Raw genomic sequence first — 20958 nt, 5'->3', positions numbered from 1 at the left:
TTACAGCTTTACTGACCTCACGCAGATGACTCTCCCTTTTCCAAACACTCGCTCAGTTTTATTGCTCATTTTGTTAAGCAGCGGAAAGGTTAATAATGAAAAAATGAAAATTATTTAAACTTCCAAGATTTCAGACATTTTTAAGCACAAAACACCAAATTAAATCCTGACCTACAGTATCTACATAATGTCAAAGTGCTTTCACAAGCTAAGCAAAAAAGTGATTTTGTTAAATATTGAAAATGAAACAATTAATCATGTTACAAGGTCACAGTTTTTCAAAACCCTATTCCAATTCTCTGAGTAGTTTAAACAGACCGATTTCCTTCAAAATATGTTTGCAGTTGTAAATTACTAAAGTAGAAATACAGTTGCAAGATAAAGTAAGTGAATCATTTTAATTTCCTGATGTTTGACACACAATGTGGCTGACAATGGCTGAATTGCTTACAGCACTGTATGATATAAAAAAAAGAACAAAAGAAAAGAAAGTGTCATTCTTCACATCTGATAACACGTTACACGTGAAGTCTTGGGTTTCTGGATTCTGGTGGAACTGGATTAGCAGCCCAGGACTCGACTGAGATTCACAGTTTAACCAGTTGGATGGGAGCATGTGTGAGGAAACGCTGCTAAATCAGTGTTAAAGATACTTCTCAGTGAAAGCATTGTACCACATGGAGGTATGGTGCACTCCTCTATGTTGAATTGAATAAACAGCATTTTTAAATTGACATGCTAACTATATGTAAAAAAAAGTCATAATAAAAGCAGCAAACTACAAGTAAGTTACACCTGTTGCTACAGTTGCTCTGCAGCTACTGTAGACGAAGACGCTGTCATGACTTATGTAATATGAACTAGGCCACAATCTGTGAATACATTTAACTTTCTGTGTGTGTTTCTAAATGATTTGTTTGTTTGTTAATGTGTGCGCTGAAATTTAGTAATGGATTAAAACCATATGCTCACCATAAAAATGCAAATGAACACAGAGTAAAAACCTGTCTCACTTAGCTAATTGGAACAGTTTGTGTGTGTGCGTGTGTGTGTGTGTGCGTGTGTGTGTGTGTGTGTGTGTGTGTGTGTGCGTGTGTGTGTGTGTGTGTGTGTTTGTGAAAAGAAAGTGGTATTGACCCCATGAGCAGATGGACACGTCCACACTGCTCTGCTGAGGCCTGAACACACACCAGGTCGCACAATGAGAATGGATGTGGGAGTGTTGTGTCGTCGACCATCTGACACATCCCACAACTGGTCTACACCCCCTCCACCACCCCCACCCAGCTTTTTTTTACATGTGAATGTAACTAATAGAGTTCAACAAGGCCAGTGGAGTTAATAATCGAGATGGAGAGTGAATGCAGCTTTGTATTTGAACTGTAAGAACAAATTACAAGAAAGATAATGTGAATAAAATGTTGGTTAAAGTGTGATAGAACTGCAGTATCAAGCATCTAATGCAAACTGAAAGGTCACAGCAAGGAATCACCTCACAGATCCTCTCATATAGTTTCACGAACATATAACTTCTGCTTCACTTTAACAATTTTCCAACATGTACTGGAACCCGGAACATTGTGACATTACTGTATGTGAGAATGCAGATGTCTGAGTCATTACTGGTTTGCTGGCCCCAGACAATAATCACACCTGACACCACCAGCTCCCTGCAAACTCCAAGTAATATTAAATGAAGCCCCTGTGTCAACACAGCAGGTAAGACAAGTAGGAACATGTGAGAGTTCACCTTCCAGTCAGGTGTTGGACTGTGTTTCTCTCCCCCAGGAAACTGAGGTTATCTGCGTAACACACTGGCTCTGATTTACTAGTTAAACTAGTAGGTTTTGAGTACTAAATGTGCACGATCATACCCACAGAAACAGCACGGGTGCGTTAGGACTGCGTCTTTGACATGAGTGAAATAGCGCACACTGTAGATTTTGCACCTTTGTCTTTATAAATGTGCAAAGTGGAGCATTTTTGCCCAAGTGCGCAAAATATAGAGAGGAGAAAATGCTAATACACACGAAGTGTGATTTCTCCCGATGAGCTGCAGCTGAGATTGTGTCTGGATGTAAGAGGGTTGTGAGGCAGGTGCAGTGTGGAGATGTCAAAAACACGTTTACCACCTGTGTTCATGTCTTTATGATCATTAAGAAGAGATAAAAACATGTCATTGTGTGGTGATATGAAGGAACAGTCGCAGAGCAAAAGTCCAAATTAGCATTAGCTGCTGAAATGTTCTTAACGTCTTCCTCGCGCCTGCACTTGGCTTGAAGGACCCTGAGATGATCTGGCTGCTTTCAGGACGCACTGAATGAGGCCAAAGCGGAACGTTTAGGAGGAATCTTTCCATAAAGCGCTGTTTCCTGTAATACTGAGACTTTGTGGTTGTATCTCATCAAAGTGATCCCATGCACTTTTGCTCTCAACCCCTCATTTAAATACACCTCCACGTTGTTTGCATCTGTTATTAATCAATCACTCCTCTCTGACTTTATGACAGAACTGTTGAACATCAGTGGAAAATAATGGCTCATATAAACTCATTCATTATTCAATCATGGAAATCAGTAAAGCAAGACACATATCATGCTTATCCAGACCTCTGCAGGACCTGGCTTTTCTTTTTGTGGCGTAGAATGATTGTACAATATACATCTTAAAGAAAAGATGCATATTGTTGCTGTACCAGAAAGAGTGGTGGGTAACCTGAGCCGGAGGGAGAGAAGATTGGAGTCAATCAAAACAGCTGATTCAGCTGTGTGCATCTGATTCTCAGCGTCTTCTTAGGACAAACTGTTGAATGGATGCAATGTTGTGTACAATTCAACTGTGTGAACAGGTGTTGCTGTGTCTACAGTATTGATAATGGTGCTTGGTGTCGAACCACTGAGAGTATGGACCAAATGCTGGATGTCATTTGTTCACATACAGTTATAGTGATTGAGTGGGACGCCATGTCGCCTTCTCTTTCACTCCTTTAAACAGTTGGGGTGATGGAGAACGAGTCCATCACAGCAGATATGATTAAAGTGATATATCTGATTAAGGCCCACACACTCTGACAGGTCTGTCGAGGCCCCCGTCACTCAGAAAATGGTAAAAAGACCATTTCAAATTCATTTTAGGTTTATTTGTGCATCACAGAGTTGAATTGTACACAGCAATGCATCCATTCAACAGTTTGTCCTTAGAAGACGCTGAAAGCTTCTGTGTCTGATATTTAAGAGTGACATGACGCAGCTGAATCAACTGTTGTGATTGATTCCAATCTTCTCTCCCTCAGGCTCAGGTTACGTACCAGTCTTTGTCCTGCTTCGCTGCAGCAAGGAAGAAGCAAACAGATGCAACAACCGCTGTTGTTGTTGCATCTGGTTTCCCTTAGAGAAGCACCTTGCTGTCAGCCCTGTAAGACAGACGACAGGCACTCTGTGCAAGGCACACTGGCCTCTGCTCAACAGCATACTCTACCACCGAAGCCTCTCGTGATGGATGGGACTGGATTCTGCCACATGCTCTGCTTTCTCTCCCTTAGGACTGTAACTAGATTAATGTGCAGAGTGCAATTTAGAAACCCCTACAAGACACATGGGATAAATATAAAAGCTTATAGTTACAAGTAAGTGAACAAAACAAAACAGTGTCTTTATTTTTCTCTTGAAAGTGACATTTATCTGAGAGTCCAACTAATCTCAGGGTTGTACAATGGAAAACGTAGCATTCAGCAGTTTTGGACATTTGTTCATAACAGAAAATAAATGTGTATATCTTTACCTCTGCTGCTTCAACTGTGTCCACCTTTTTAAACGTGAGGTTGTGGTCCATCAGCCTTATGAGAGTTAAACAGCAAACAGTTGAAGCGTTCTTTGTAGACACAGTAACAGGAGGTTCCTCATTTCAGTGAAGTGAATTTTAAACATGCTACAGCAGCATTTACCAGCCACTTTTCAAGTCCAAAGGGGGCAGCAATGTGCTACTGAAGGTGTGTTTCCAACCAAAAGTTCCCCTAATCTACTTAAGTCAGTCGAATACTTTGTGAGACATTAACAAATATTGCTCCAAATGTTCTGAATTAGCATTATTGTGTAACACTCTGAAGAAAGTCAAGCAAGGGCACATGCACGAGACCTAAGGTTGTAATGATGGGGATTTTCTTTTAAAATGATCTCAGTTAAGTGTTAGAAGAAACATGGCAGCCAGTGGAGCAGTGTCTGGCTGGTATTTTAAGGACATTCATCTTTGCCTTTAGTGTGTGTATAGACTGAAAATCCCTTTTAAAGAGTTACCAGGTATACTATTGACTGAATCTTCACACATGCCTACTGCTGTTTATGTTCTGACATTTAACTAACTTGACACTGTTGAGGGGTTCAGTATTGAAAACAGGACACAAACACATGCAAAAGTAATAACGTTTAATTCAAATAAAACCATGCAACAGGTCACCATCACCCTGATTAGATTCAACCCATTATAAAATAAACATCCAAAACCATACATTGTTTTCAGCGGGCATTTACTGTATGAGGGAGAAGCTGACTCCATGGAGTACACACACAGGTCGGCCCAGAGACTAAAGAAACCAAAAGAGGAACCAAAAAACAGCAAACCAAAAAAGAAAAGAGAAAAACATCACAGCTCCTCCTGCTCCACACAGGTTACAGTACAGTGGTGATCTTGAAAAACTATGTTCTCTAAAGAGGGAAAGCACAACGACCAGTAGCCCACCCTCCTCCCTACTACCCCCCCACTACACCCCCCAATGGCTGCTAATAATCAAAGCGCTATGAACCATATGGCACAAAGAAGACTGAGGACATGAGTGAAGAGCCAGCAGTGCCCTGTTGATACATACATCTCTGAAAATCTAGTAGTAGTTTATTCCCATGTACTGGACATGCGCTTGTTTAAAAATTCACATCGTCGGGAATTGCGCAAGCTGGGGAATTAGAGATGCCTCCTGGGAGACCAAGTAAAGCATTGTAAAGCAAAGTACTTCTTTTTACTTTGTGACGAAAACCGGCTTCTTCAGCTCCCAGCATCATTTGGTAAATCAACAACCAACTTTTAACAGATATTTCAGTTGGGGTTTTAGAAGTGTTTGGCAAGAATCTCTCATCACAACACAACTGAAGAATTCAGCGCGCACACACACACACACACACACACACACCCCAAGTTGTTATTTTACAATCTGGATGTGGAACACAAAGAAAATACAAAAATAACATTAGTAAATGCAAATAACATAACAGTATTTTTGTTTGGCGATGTCTGGTCCACAGGTATACTTTAATGAGTGACAGGGTGTTGGGTTGGGATGTCGGGTTCAGCTGCGCATGCCTCGCTCTGTCCTTTGGGAAGGTCCTGAGGGAGGAAGTGGGGGTTGAAAGTCTTGGATAACATAATGGTTGTGTAGTTTGATCATCACTGTGATGTGTGTAGGATGGTAGGTATGTATGTGTGACTTAACTGCCACAGTGTGTGTGTTTGTGTGTGTGAGTGTGAAACACAGGGCTAGAACCCGTCGCCTCAGTTGCCATACACCTGGCCTTCAGGTGGCTGGGAGAGCCGGTTGTTCTCTTTCATCATCATGTGCTGTCTGAGCTCCTGCAGCACAGTCCGGATGGTGTAGGAGTTTTTCCACCGGGACATCGATGACACCGCCTTTAGGTCCACCTGAAGGGAGCAGAGGAGGAGAGGGAGGTCTTAATTACATCTCCACTAAAGTAAAATACTGCAGCCTGGTGAAAAGATTTTTATTATGCAAATATATGCAGCAATGTAAAATATTCAAAGCATATATGAGATGTCACAGCTTTACTATGTAAAGTGCATCTAGATAGATCACATTTCATGACTAATTTATGCAGAGACCTGGACTAACTTTTTTTGCCAGTGTACCAATGAGCGTGGATCAAACAGGTGCATGATGAAATTTGGATACTCACCAAACCATTTGAACTGTGTACACCGCTCAGGTTGATCTTGTTCACAAAGCGGACATGAGGGGGGTGTTCTGGATATCTGGGTCCACATTCTATTTTCAGACTGTATATCCTGCCTTCATAGACGGTCTGTAGATAAAGAAAAGAGTGCTGTTAAGAACTGCTTCCGTGTGTACACAACAGAAAAAGAATATTGGTGTATAATTATTACAAACTCATATGTATCATCTCATCTTCACACATAAGGTTATGAAATTGGTTCCACACAAAAATTATACATATTTTTTTAATTTAGCAAAAAAGACAGCAAGGATAGTAAATGATCTGAGCAGATACCCTGTAGTTGGATTGTGCATAGAAGATGTTATATTGGACACATCCTTCACTTTAAATGCAATGTTGTGACAAGTGCTCTAGTCACCAGAGAATGTTCACATGCTGTCAGATCTGTTTCGATATCACTCTAGTAAAGAAGCAAAGCTGTGGACTATCTTGATTGGCTCTGAGAAAAACATGAATCTCACAGCTTAACTCAAAGCTTCAAATAAACAGTAATATAACCTACACAAACTCAAACATGTGTAGCTTACAAACACATTGAGCTTACATTTATGCATTGAGAAGCTTTTTCTATGACAACAGACTTAAAACCAGTCAGTAGAGTGTATGAATACTGCATTATAGTATGCAGGAGTGTTTTGGTCACCAAAGACCTGAGAGATGTAGACATCTGTACTGTGACTTGCTGAGAGCAACAATATAACTAAAAGGTGCTGTTCATGTTGCTGAGCTGTGGGAGGTTCGCATAGACACAGTCCTTGTTGTCTGTGGCAGTAAAACTCCTTCAAGTAAGTTAAAGTTAGGCCTAAATGATAGTTGCATGTGTGGAATGGACACTGATACTTTTAGTCCAACTCATTCTAAACAAGCAGCAGTCTGTGTGACCTGTTTTTACTAAATATTAGCTGATAAGCAGAGCAGCCTGTTGAAGTGGGGTGGCTTACCTTGGCAGGGCCAATGATCATGCCCGTCCAGTGGGTAAGCGTCATGTCATTGTCATCTGCGAGGCCCCAGCTTACTGTACCGTCACCACCTCCCTTCTGACCTTCCTCCAGTTCCTCTAGCAGCCGGAAGCTCCGAGGAACTACAACACCTACAAACACACATATGAGTACTAAATGTCCGCTGTCTGATGACACACTCATACTATTCTAATAATTAGCTTGAACATAAACTGCTGCAAAAAGGAAACTATTATTAAATGTCTCTGCTACCACAAACTATGTTTTATTTTTCAAATTTGTAATATTTCACTGATTCCTATTCTAAGACATTATCATCTATCAACCTCTGACCTCACTAAATTGATGCCATTTGTAATGATTATTAACAACTGTTCATTAGTGCCTGGAGGTGGTGTCTAATTTTAACTCTTACTGATAAAAACACATCTGAACAATTACCTACGAATTTTGGTTGAGTTTACAGACATTTTTTCCACAAGTTACCAACCTCCATGACTCACTTCATTTAAATCCAGCATGAGCCATGATGTCATGGTGTTTCCTTCCCTCATTTACAGCCCCAGTAACACAAGCACGGAAAATACCTGAAAATCTGTCTATAATCAACTTTTGTCACACTTACTTTATCACACCTTACAGCGAAATAAGCACACTATTCAATTACATATACATACAATAAATTATATATCACAGTACTCCAAAATGCAAGTTATAGCATCCCTTCGATAAAAATCCATCCATCCAATCCAAGTCGTTTAATCACCATATACAATGACCATCACATTGACATGACTTTGACCAGCAGGTGTCTCCAGTGTGGAATGCTTCAAGTGGTGAATTGTTTTCCGATGACACGGGAACAATTTGTTCAAAGCTTCAGCAAACTTCGCTTCTCTGCTATCACACATGTTAGGACATCGTCCAGAAACGTAATCCTAACCACATCTGACTTGAGGTTTATCAATAAACAGTTGGGACAACATGTTGATACACATTTAAGGCTACAGTCGTAACAGTTATATTATCAAATTGTTGTGAGCGCGTCAATAATCCATGGTGCGACGCTCGTTTCGTAGCATCGCGGTTAAACGGAGCCAGTTTTGGTTGTTTTTACCAGCCTAGCATTACATGGAATAATAAAAAGGCTGAGAAACGGCGTTATGTGGCTAATTGTATAATATTAAGCAATTTCCTATTTTATCTACAATTGCGCATAAGTTCCATTTTAATAACCGCATAACTAAGTAACTAACTAACTAAACCCCCTCTGTGTAAAACTGCCTGTGTTCAAGTGTTACTGGAGAGCTAGCGTTACTTTGGGGCATTTCTTCCGGAATGCATTGAAATTCCAGTTGCTGAACAGGGCTGTGCTGTCAGGCAGCTAACGTTATCTAACTAAGCAAACAACTAATATACCAATAAACCGAGCTAGGGGCGGCATCTCCCTGCGAATACTGTAACTCAGCAACACGCCACATAAATGTGAACTCTCGTTTGGACGCTAAAGGAGCCTTTTCTCTGACCGGCACACTGACATCAAGAACGCTGAGTGTTGCTCAAAGACTGTGGGTTAGCTTAACTAGCTAACAAACCAATGAGCTAGCTAGCAGCACTTTCTTTCACATCAAGTCGCGTTACAGTGAAACCCACACTGTAGCTGAAAGTGTAAAATTACCATGTAGCTGATATCGTCTGTTGTAAATAACCGCTCCTCAGCAATACCAACGAAAAGATAATGTGTAAACTGCCAGTGAAGTCAGCTTACCTGATACGGCGGCAACCGCCATCTTTGTCTCTACTTTACGGAAGCGCTTTCTTCTTCTTCTTCTTCTTCTTCTGCGTCTTTTTCTGCTTCTTCTTCTTGACGTCAGATCGCTGTTGTCAAACAAAGAAACGGTGCATTACCGCCGCCAACTGGAATGGAGCATTGCTCGGTCTCTAACTTTAACAACATAATGAAAGAAAGTGTAAAAAATAACATACACGAACAAACATATAGTCTCTTCATCAAGTTCGTTCGCTTGTATTGAAACAAAAGCACATCGACTTACCATAGATTCCCCGAACAGGCCACATAAAACCAACTGTAACTTGTAAGTCTCAGACATTTACACAGACATAACAAAAGCAATTTACACTTAGTTATTTGACACTTTTATCCAAGGCGACTTATAAGTGAGGTACAAAGCAAGCAAAATATCTAAACCAAGAAGACAAACTTTAAAGTAAAGTGCTCTTGGAAGAGTTGCTTTAGTTACATGGGGTATAAGTGCAAGTTTTCTTTGTTTTTTAAGGTTTTAAGTGCAGAAAAAGATTTAAATGTAGAGAAAGATTTAAATTAAGAGAAAGATTTAAGTGCAGAGAAGGTTTGGAAGAGGGAGTTGTTTTTTAGCAAGTTTTTGAAAATTGAGAGTGAGACAGCTGAGCCTGCAGAGGTGGGCAGGTTGTTCCATCATGGTGGATGGCAAAGAGGGAGGCATGTTTAAATAGGCTGCATATAGGCTATATAGAAGTGTATATTAATAAAACAATATGATTTGATCTGCACGTTAGTCTCTTATCTCTATTCCTATTTTTAGTTTTTATTTAATCTTTTTAGCTTTGTATATATTTAACCTTCAGCTGTATTGTTGTAACAGCACATCACAGTAGTTTTTTTTTAATTAAGAGGCTGTTGCAACAATGCAGTCTCAGCTCGTGATTAATAAAGTATTCAATCTATGAGATTAACGATGAAATGTTCTTCTCTACACCTCATAGTTCAAGAAGAAGCCACAAAGTGGCGCTATTAGATTAGAAACCTCACCAAAGAGCGACTGCTGTCCAGTTGCTGAACCTGCATCTAATTTCATTAAGGTTTTTGGATGCATCCTGCCCAACAAACAAACAACTAAATGGGACCAGTCTCTGATAATCAGTAAAATATTTGAAATCTAAAGCATATTTCTTTGAATTTTGGTAAAGTAGTTAAACAAGATGTTAATTCAGGATATTTTATTCTTTCTTGGAGCTTTCTGAACATCACTGTATTGTTTTAGGAGTTGCCGCTGATCCATTATGAGACAAAAGCAAACATAAAGAGAGGTAACATAAATGTAAAAACCAACAAAGAGAACAAACACTTTTGTCTGTTGCTTGTGCTGAAAGAAGTTCAACCTCCCTTTAAAGATTTTCAGGATTATTTGATCCAGCACCATTAAGTTCTGACTGGTATTTTCTCTGCCACTGTTGATGCTTTGACTAATGTTCCTTGATAAAGGACACTGGTATTGTTTGGCCCATTTGGCAGACAGATTCGGGACAACCTCCCACCCCCCACCCCACCTCGTCAGAGTTTGAATAAGGGATATGTAAATGGCGGAGGAGAAACTTAATCCACCAATGGAGTGGTTGTTCTTTTTCTTCTCTTCTCCTACCCTTTCCTATTTTTCTAGTAAATTTGATGGGTAAAACGTGTCCGCTGTTTCCTGCAGTCTGACACTTTGCTAATGTGGGGGATGACATCATCGTCTCGTACACTCTCTGCAATTCTTAGAAACACACATAGTCCACTGTGCATTATGAAGCTAAACACTCAATATATACTCAATATACACTGTCCGTCACACTGATATTTCGTACGCTGTGGCAGTGTTTCAATGTGTTTCTGCAATGTCTCAACATTATTCCCGTCGTCCAGAGTTGAATTGATTTTTCACCAAGATCTTGTATTAATGATAGGAGAGTCGGACCACTGCACAAAGTCTTCTCCAGCACATCCCAAAGATTCAAAAGGAGGCTAGGGTCTGGACTCTGTACTAGCCAATTCATGAATACGTGAAAATGATGTGTCTTGCTCCCTGAACCACTGTTTCACAGTTTGAGCCAGATGAATCCTGTTATTGTCATAAGGGAATATGCCCATCAGGGAAGAAAAACCCCATTAATGGAATAACCTGGTCATTCAGTATATTCAGGTCGTCAGCTGACCTCATTCTTTGTACACATAATGTTGCTGAACCTAGACCTGACCAACTGCAACCCCAGATCATAGCACTGCCCCCACAGACTTGTACGGTAGGCACTAGACATGATGGGTGCATCACTTGACCTGCCTCTCTTCTTACACTGATGCGCCCATCACTCTGGAACAGGGTAAATCTGGACTCATCAGACCACATGACCTTCTTCCATTGGACAGTTCTTAACCCGGTTTTAGTAGTTTTATTAATCTCCTTAGATGTTTTCTTTGCTTGATTCATGCCAATAATTTGACCCTTCTGAAACAGATTAACATCTTTTCTACAACCACAGGATGTGTCTACCGATGTAGAAATGAGAAGCTACTCACTGCATCAGTTAGAGTTAAATAACCTGCCAGCTGAAAAATAATCATCCATGCAGTAATTATCTGATCTGTAGCTATTTGCTTAGTTAAATCCAGGTGGTGACTTTTTTTTTTTTTGGTTAGCAGTGTATACTAATACTTGTCCTCCATAATTGAAGTAAGCTAATGACGAGCCGACTTCATGTTTTAAACGTGTATGGGAGCAGATTAGAGAGTGAAACCCCTGTCACTGTGTTTGGGTTTATGATAATGAACATACTAGAAGCGGGGGCTGGCAGGCAGGGGGTGGGAGTTACCCTCTGACCCACTCCTACACCTACACCTCCCCCAACCACCCATCGCACCCTCCATCCCCCACACCAGCCAGCTACTCTCTAAAGGCAAGTTGGTTCTCAGAGAGACCTAAAGCTCTGTGTGTGTGTGTGCGAACTTTAGGGATGAATGGCTCAGTGTTTTTCACAGAGACATGAATGCAGTATGGTGCTACTCACAGACAGGCCGCCTCATTCACACTCTTGCTTTTCCACTTTTCCAACTCATTTCTGTGTCGCCCTGCAAAACAATACAGGCCTGTGCTCTCAAACTCACACCCTACATATTCAATTTACAGCCTGTTTAAATTCTACTCTTAGTAACTTCTGTTATCTTCTAATGTGTTGCCACTCTGCTGGATTAAAAACTTGTGTGTGTTGCTGGTGCACACTTGCTATTCTGCTCTTGAAGGTCTCCGGCCTGTCCGCTTGTCCAGTGGTTCCTTTTCCTTTCTCTCTTGGGAATTTTCTCTTTTTGACTTGTGCCAAATCAAAAAATATAAATTTTTATATGTTACTGTAAGTGAGTGTTTACAACATTATTTCTTTGGAAATTCTGCAGGTAAACATCAGGTACTTTATTTAGGACAGGTAGGCTATTATAAACTGATATGAACTGCCTGTGATTTTTTACTTTTTTACTTAGGCTAAAGTAATAATACCACATATAGAAATACTCAGTTTCAAGTGAGTAAATAACAGTCCTGTAAAGTGAGTGCAGCTCTTGTAGCCTCAGCCCTCGTCTCTGGTCTCTGGGTGTCATGTCTCCAGTCGGTCAGCAGGGGTCTGACCATCAGGCCTTCAGCGGAAATGCTTCCTTCACAAACTGTGGGAATTGCTGGACCTCGAGCGCATATTAACGCCACCACAGAGACAGCCTAATGCGACATAACGCGATTTAAGCTCATTTTCATGTTTACCAAAGTTAACAGCGTGTGAGCTTTTATAAAACAAGCTCGCCAAAACACAACTGACATAACTGGTACATACATTTTGTGTCGGGGTGTTGCATGTGCTAGAGTTTCTGACCTTTACTATTATGAGACGCTTGTAAAAAAAAAAAAAAAAGTTGGTTTTTAAAGTTTTACCCGCAGTGTGTATGATATTTTACATGTCTGCAGGTTTTGTCCTTTGTGGGAAGTGTGTCTCAGTCTGTGCCGTTTGAATTTTTAACAGAACTGGAGGTAGTTCTTACTTTGGAGCGTGGTAGTAGAAAATACGAGCAGCCCTGGAACGCACCCCCTCTCCAGCCTGCGGAGAGCAGGCTGTGAGCCGCACCGAGCCGCACCGAGCCGTTCCCAGCGCTGCTCACCGGGTACATGTGGGGGAGAAGCGTGCCGAGTGGGACCAAGCCAAGGAAAGAAACCAGACTAAACAGCACCTTTTTACTACGGCGAATCACTGCACGGGGTTTTCTTGGTCTTTTTCAAGCCGCTTCATGTGTAAAGTAGTGAAAGGCGGTTGACCGACAGGACATTTTCAAGTGCGGACTGAACAACGGAATTTGTAACGTAACGTAACGTAACGTAACGTAACACAAGTCGGATACTGAAAGAAACCATTTGGAAACTTGTTTGATTCGCTGGGACGAGGAGGAAAGTCGAGTTCGGAGCAAGCGACTGAAGAGCTGTAGGCTAATGTTACACCGGGCAAGGTGAGTGGTAGCTAGTCCGCCTCTGCTCCACACTCTGCTCCACACTCTGCTCCACTCTCTGCTCACACTCTCTGCTCCACACACTCTGCTCCACACTCTGCTCCACTCTCTGCTCCACACTCTGCTCCACACTCTGCTCCAACACTGCTCACCACTGCTCCACAATCTGCCAACACTACTGCCTTCCACACACTGCTCCACACTCACACACTCTCGCTCACACACTCTGCTCCACACTCTGCTCCACACACTCTGCTCCACACTCTCTCTGCTCCACACACTCTGCTCCACACTCTGCTCCACTCTCTGCTCCACACTCTGCTCCACACTCTGCTCCACACACTGCTCCACACACTGCTCCACACTCTGCTCCACACACTGCTCCACACACTGCTCCACACACTCTGCTCCACACACTCTGCTCCACACACTGCTCCACACACTCTGCTCCACACTCTCTGCTCCACACACTCTGCTCCACTCTGCTCCACACTCTGCTCCACACTCTGCTCCACACTCTCTGCTCCACACACTCTGCTCCACTCTGCTCCACACTCTGCTCCACACTCTGCTCCACTCTCTGCTCCACACACTCTGCTCCACTCTCTGCTCCACTCTCTGCTCCACACTCTGCTCCACACTCTGCTCCACACACTCTGCTCCACTCTCTGCTCCACACTCTGCTCCACACACTCTGCTCCACTCTCTGCTCCACTCTCTGCTCCACACACTCTGCTCCACACTCTGCTCCACTCTCTGCTCCACACACACTGCTCCACACACTCTGCTCCACACTCTGCTCCACGCTCTGCTCCACACTCTGCTCCACACTCTCTGCTCCACTCTCTGCTCCACACTCTGCTCCACTCTCTGCTCCACACTCTGCTCCACTCTGCTCCACTCTGCTCCACACTCTGCTCCACACTCTGCTCCACTCTCATCCCACTTCCAACTGCGTAGGTTTTCCCACTTGTTTCCCTCCGTTTGTCCTGTGAGCGACAGAAACTGTGCTGGAAATCTTTCTACTATAAACATTATTCAAAGTGTAACTCGTAACTGGGTTGAACCTGTTTGATTTAGACTTTTTTCTACCTTGTTTAGAAATAGTTTAACAGTTCAACAGCAGCTTACAGTGAGCTACATTAGCTAACGCCAAGTCAACGTTAGCTCCTCAAAGAGCAGAAAGTGGTCCTCGAGTTAGTTGAACTTTTCCCACATGCATCCTCTAAGTGTCGTCCTCCAAGGCACCGAGGTGTGGCCACCGTGTAGTGCACATGCAAACTAGTAAAACTGAATCATTAGCATGAACTGACGATATGTCCCAGTTCAAACAGCAGCCAGCGTGGATCACTCCGGTGGAGCCAGCTAACCTTCACTGTGAGAGACACTTCTGACTGTCTAAAGGTTCCTGCTGTTATTTCTTCACACTGTCTCTAGAGCACAGCGAGTTTAAATTTACATGAACACAATCACTAACCACCATTTAATCCATGTTGGTTAATTAACACGTCAGCCACGTCTCGACGTTGAGCTGTAAATGAAGTTGTGTTGTTTGTGTAGACTGTGTGCAGACATGAGCACAGTAACACACGTGTTTTAGGAGAGACATGTTACATCCATCCTGTCACTACAGCAGAGACAGGCTGTGATTGTTAATCATACTTTCCAAGGTCAAAGGCCAGACGCATGTTTTCTTAACAATGTAACTGTATTAACTAAATGTTTTATTAATGTTCATTAGGTGACAATTGTCACAGGCTGACAGTCCAGCAGTGGGGCTGCCAGTGAAAGGGTGTGGACCTTTTGCGTTGTTGTGTCCCATGGGTGATGGTCTCCTCTCACATTGTAGTGCCTTCTTCACCCAGGGCCATCTGTTTCTGTTGCCTCTTAACATAATTGATGGCTTAGTATTAGTCAGGAAATGAGGTGGAATATCCCCCCCAGATAATGATGATTGCTCATTTATTTTAAACTGTAACACTGGGAAAATTATGACATGTCCTGACATTTTTTCTGAACGGTATTGTGTCTGCTTACTTCGTTGCCTCCAGTTAAATTCATATTTTAAGACCAACAAATTTAGGTGATTATAAATTTTTTTTGACAACAATAAAAAGCCACCATTGCTGCACTGTATTTACAACATAATCAATTTTATGGTGGACACATTTTTCAAATTATTTCTACATCCTAATTCCTAAAAAAAAAACATGTTGCTGCATCAAATGAAAATTGTGCAAGTGTAAAATGTAAGTTAAGCTTTACTCAGTCATGAAACCTCATAAATCTTGAGATATGTGCTGCAAGAAAGACTAGAGAATAACCTGCATACGGGTAATGTTTATGCCAGGTCATAACAATACAGTTCATTCAAGAAAACAACCATGTCATGCAATACAACATAGTAAGGCTTTAAATTCTCTCAGGAATGAGTCTCTTCAAGCTGTATTGCTATTCATTTGTACAGTAAGCTGGATAATATTGCTCCACAAGTTCAAAGATAGTATGAGAAAACTTGTCAGTCTCTGCTGTGATAAGTTCTGAACTTAACTAAGGACTTTAAATATCTCAACAGCTTAGATTGTCTTCAACTATAAATTATTACAAAGTTCTGATGATGAAGAATATATACAAATGATGACTTCTGACCTTTTCACGTACGTCACATTGATGAGTATACTAATTGGTTGCAATAACAAATTGAATGACACTGTCATAGGTTTACAATTTGACAAGAGTTTGGACTGACAGCACAGAACATGTATTTTCAGCCTTTACAGAAGCACCTGAGCAGTCTCCATTAATGAGATTAATCAGAGGTTGAATAAAATGCACTATGGTACCATAATATCAGGAACGCTGAGACAAAGGATGCATAGTTCGAAGATGTCCTCACTATTAAAATGTTAACCACCACTGGTACTAACAATGGGGCCAACATACAGTATGCACAGCATGCAGGGCTTGCATGCTGTATATACTGTATGTTGGCTTGCAAATTTTGGTTTGGTTTGACCAAAATTTGGGAACCAAACTATATATTTAGATGTACAGAGAGGTTAATATATTACTAACATTAAATGTGTTTATATTGGTAGTATTGTCCAGAGGGGGAGAAACATGCCAGTCGCCCCTTTTTAGAGAAAGGGGTGACTGGAAAAAAAAGCAAAGGATAAACGTACTAGTATAGCAGTAACAAGGTTATCATGATATGATTACAATGTCTGTGAGTTAAATGGATTGAGATAGATCATAGATGGAGCAGCTGAATAATAGTTGAATGACATTCCGGGTCCCATTATTTTCAGTGTGAGTGTAGTTTACTTCATGGTGGCATGAACTGTCTCAGGCAGACCGACAGGCATTTTGCAGACTAACGGGAAGATAATTGAAGTTTGCAAAGAGCAGCATTTTCTTTCTTTCCAGGTCTCAGAAAAGTCCGTCAGCTGTGCTTTATGTTAGATAATCTGTGTATGCAATTTGAAAATGATGCTTAAAGTGCCCATATTATGCAAAATCCACTTTTGGTACACATTTAAGACTCTCCACAGGCAGGCTCAAGCTCCACCTCATAACCGGTCATTTTTAAAAGCACATTTTGGCAACTTCAGGGACCTGTTTTTTTAAGCCCAAAAATGGCATGATATGGGCACTTTAGGTCTCTGACATGACATGTTTTCATTGCCCCAGAAGTGAGTAAGTGTTTTTTAGTAGAACTACTAAAAAGTTGTACTCTGCATGCTCTAGTAGTTGAATCTGGACTCAGAGCTGTCAGGATGTGTAAAAAGACCTTTGACTTTGTGTATGACTGCTGTCACTGTGAGCTTTTAAAGCCTTGACCTGCTGTTATAGGAGGTAGAGGTATTTGTTGTCTCAGTTATCTTAGTTTTGAAAGCCTGCTGAAACCTACAGACTTACAGGCTGCTTTGTTTGGTGTTTAGGGCAAGATACAAATGAGCAATATGAAAAACAAAATTCCTATTACCAATAAATGTTCTCATATCATTGGATGGATGGTGATTTTTGCAAGTTATTTACCCTAACTGATGTAGTGAGTAGCTTCTCATTCCTTAAACAACCATGTCAGAAGAGGCAGGTGAAGTGATGCACCCATCATGTCTAGTGTCTACTGTACAAGCCTGTGGGGGCGGTGCTATGATCTGGTATTGCTGCAGTTGGTCAGGTCTAGGTTCAGCAACATTATGTGTCCGACTCTCCCGTCACCAATACATTGCATTGGTGATGGGAGAGTAATACAATTGACTGTGATTACTGATATTAGGGTTAGTTAGGTTATTTTCAGACCTATTCTAGATTAATTCTGTTGTTTTTATCTTTTAATGTCAGTTTGTGGCATGTAAATCAGTAAAGTCTTATCTTATCTTCACTCTCATCTACCACTGTGTCTCTTTGTTTTTTGAAAGACATGGCCCTGTAAAGTGGATGCTATCATGTCTGTTGTTGTTTTATAAAAACCACCAGCACTTACTTGGGTCTGGGACTCTAAAGTCTTGCATTGTGCATGCTCTTAAGGATGATACTGCTTTAGTTAATAAAAAGATTACCTGTCTTTGTAGAAACATGCCTGCATGCCACCAGATTATCTCTACATTACATAACCTTCCTCTTTTGATCCTTCCAGATGTTTTCTTTGGTAATGCTGTTGCTCAAGTTTTCACAAACTTTTTCTATTGTCATTTTCTCCTGCTCCTAATGTACTGCTGTTCACAGTTGCAGAAGCCAAAACATTACAATGTGTTGCTGCTAACAGCTGATACTAGTGTCTGTGTTGTGTGCGTCAACCTAACCCTAACCTGATTTGACTGTAATTGTTCCAGCCACATGATTGGTTTAGCACAGCACTATCCTCATTATCAGTGTTTTTTTATGTCAAAACATGGATGGAATGGGTTCTATTGAAGTATATCCAAAAAATGGATATCAAGGAAAAGTTATTTTGCGATAGATATCTTTGTTGTTTTATCTCCCAGCCCAAGGGCAAGGCTTGATTCAGTATTAACCAAGTCTTGTTTAATACTTAAAATGCACAGATTTCAGACAAATTTTGTTACAGTTACAGTGCTAAAGGTCAAAATGAGAGGAGGTTTGGGTGTCAACTGGAGATGCCTTGAGCTGATTTTAAGGATCTAGGACACTTCAGAGTATAGGCCAGCGTAAGATAAATGTGGAATTGGGAGGAGGTGCAGTGCCTCACAGTCATCTGGTCGGATGACTGTGCAATTGATGTGACGAAATATCAACCACAGTCAACTTTTTCTTTTGGCTGTTTATGTGAATATGAACAGTCACTCACTCTCTGGGATCTGGGGGTGTTACTTTAAAAAGTTATCATTAAACAATGGGACCAGTTTTCCTGAATGCTAAATATTCACTCGAAGATGACCTACTATCAACAACCACACCCCAGCCTTTACAAATCACTATTTTAGACTTTCCATTATATGGATCATTATGGATCACTAAAAAAGAGATAAAATCGGCTGACAGGATATCTACTTAATGTTCTGTAAATTGCCTGCAATCGGTGCTACATCTTGCCCATCAAAGAGGACAATCATCCCAAAAGGGGATCAGAGTATCAGTTATTTGCAAGGCATGAGAATGTTCGGCTTGCCCAGCAGGGGTTTAGGTCTACTCTACTCCCATGGCCAGATTAAATACTCAATTTAATTATGTCACTGAGCATTAAGTCAGTAAACTTATCAGAGTGGTCTGGCCGTTTAATGGGGCCTTGTGAGCCTACAGATGCACTGAGATTAGGGACAATATGCTGGTAGTGCAAACCCGGAGCAGAAGGAAAATGGGCACGGAATCTAATACTCCTCCTGCTACATACTACCAGCACCATTCTTTGGACACCTCTAGATAGACAATAAATATAGTCTCATCTGAGGGCACAACAGTATGAAGATCTCAGAGATGTTTTAATGCATTGAATGAGACATTTAGTGCTATGTATATAAGCAGATATTATACTGTACTGTACTTTTGTTTGCTTGGCAAGAGGCTGTGCTTCCCTGTTACTGGGAGTGAAGTCACACAAAGCCCCTTGCAATTGCTGACGTTGAACATTACAAGTGCAATCCCTGGGCAAGACAACTCGAGACTCCTGTCTGTCCTGGTGCTTTATATATTAATCAGAAAAAACTTGATTTATTTATTTATTTATTTTTTAGCCTAGCAGGTTTTTATTACAACGAACCCTGACAACCCTCCTCAGGATTCTGATATGTAAATGTAGACCTAGATACATGCAGTGCTGTTGGATGTAAAATGAACTTTAGAAATCTCTTTGAACTAGCAAGTGCAAGATTGTGAATCATTAACTCATCATGGTACACTGCATGCTTTCACTGCATGCAGCTCATGGCTCATAAATGAAGCTTGTGTGTTTGCCTAAGGTTGTTCTTGTAGCGTGAATATGCGTAATGTAGTGGTTTAATGCTGCTCAGTCTGCCTCCTAAACTTGAAAAAATACTCTTAGTCAGTATCCTGTACATACATGCTTCTTCTTGTGAGGATTTTTATATCAAACATTTAGGTTTTTGCTATTTGTGTGAAGACAACATATAACTGATATAATTAGCTAAATGTACAGTATGTTATTAATGTATCTGTGTTTTAAGTACTGAGTATTGAAAATCGGGTGTCAAATATCTAGTCTGCATTTGCTTTGCACACACAGAAAAGGATTGAAACCTGGGAGAGAAATCAGTTATTCAGTTAAAGGTCATGTTGGGATGAAAGTAGATAGACAGTTGAAGATACGCCTTTAAATCCCCAGGAATTAGTGTCTAGTTTATTTTCTGCATAAACATTTAATTGGTTTGAATGTACAAAAATTGATCTGGATGAAGACAGCAGCCACGCAAACATGGCAGTTGCTTAACAACCATATATATTGAGAAAGAATAATTTGGGCTTTAGGTGATTGACAGCTGGAGGACTTTCAAAGCTTGGCTGGACTTGAAACTTTCCTGGATGAAGCTCCAATAAAAAAAGATCTTTGCTGGAAACTGTTAGAGTTAGGGTTTATGTCACTTTATTCTAAATAGCATCAGCATATTTGTCAGGTGTGTAATGATTCTCCAAATCCTTGCTTGGCCTTGGTTTTTTAACCACAGTTTGATTTGGTTCATACTGATTTTACTAAATTACTATGAATTTGGAACAATGAACATTACTGGGAAGGATCTTTTCTGTCATGCTTATCATATGCCTCTTTTTCTACAGTGGCACTGTTCAAGCCACTCAACCATAATGGCCTGAGCAATGGAGCGCTGAGATAATCGTCCTTCTAGCAGGTTCTCCTGTCTGTCTATGTAAATTGTCTGTGTGCAGCCCAGAATTCATGACTGTTGATGACCAAACATACATATGACCACATTTGTGTATATTAGGTTTTATTTACAGTCTATAAAATATTTTTACAAAGAAACACAGTTGAGGTAATTAAAACTGTGACACGCAAACTCTCTCTTTTTGCAGAACATTCAGGACATAATTTCAAAGATTTACAGCTCCTCTCATGCCACCATTCTAATTTACCAGAACATATTTAACATTATCTGGTCCATGTTCTCTTCCTCACTTCACTTCTCTCCATATATCACTTTCTTCCTTTCAACACCGCACTGCTTTTCCGCTGCTCTCATTTTCCCAGGGG

At 40.9% G+C, this 20958-nt stretch overlaps 2 protein-coding genes across 3 annotated transcripts in view; one reads left to right on the top strand and one right to left on the bottom strand.

Moving 5' to 3' along the window:
* Nucleotides 1-4404: 4404 nt before the first annotated feature.
* On the bottom strand, nucleotides 4405-8830 carry ube2v1 (ubiquitin-conjugating enzyme E2 variant 1). 2 transcript variants are annotated; one of them, XM_026344691.1, is made up of 4 exons: nucleotides 8745-8830; nucleotides 6959-7107; nucleotides 5958-6083; nucleotides 4405-5685 (listed from the first exon to the last, which is right to left on the bottom strand). In XM_026344691.1, exons 1-4 carry the CDS (start codon nucleotides 8764-8766, stop codon nucleotides 5539-5541), a joined length of 444 nt encoding a protein of 147 aa, XP_026200476.1. In that variant the 5' UTR covers nucleotides 8767-8830; the 3' UTR covers nucleotides 4405-5538. The 2 variants fall into 2 exon arrangements, with proteins under 2 accessions (XP_026200476.1, XP_026200477.1); XM_026344692.1 differs by lacking the exon at nucleotides 8745-8830 and adding an exon at nucleotides 8655-8674.
* Nucleotides 8831-12873: 4043 nt separating this feature from the next.
* The window catches only part of plxnb1b (plexin b1b), an 84442-nt gene continuing 76357 nt past the window's right edge, over nucleotides 12874-20958 (top strand). Inside the window, exon 1 of the mRNA XM_026344670.2 lies at nucleotides 12874-13271. The gene's annotated coding sequence lies outside the window, so the exon portion shown is untranslated. The remainder of the gene's footprint in view (nucleotides 13272-20958) is intronic.

The sequence above is a fragment of the Anabas testudineus genome, chromosome 5 (genome assembly GCF_900324465.2).
Source record: "Anabas testudineus chromosome 5, fAnaTes1.2, whole genome shotgun sequence".
NCBI lineage: Eukaryota > Metazoa > Chordata > Actinopteri > Anabantiformes > Anabantidae > Anabas > Anabas testudineus.
This window is presented reverse-complemented; position numbering and strand designations above follow the sequence as displayed.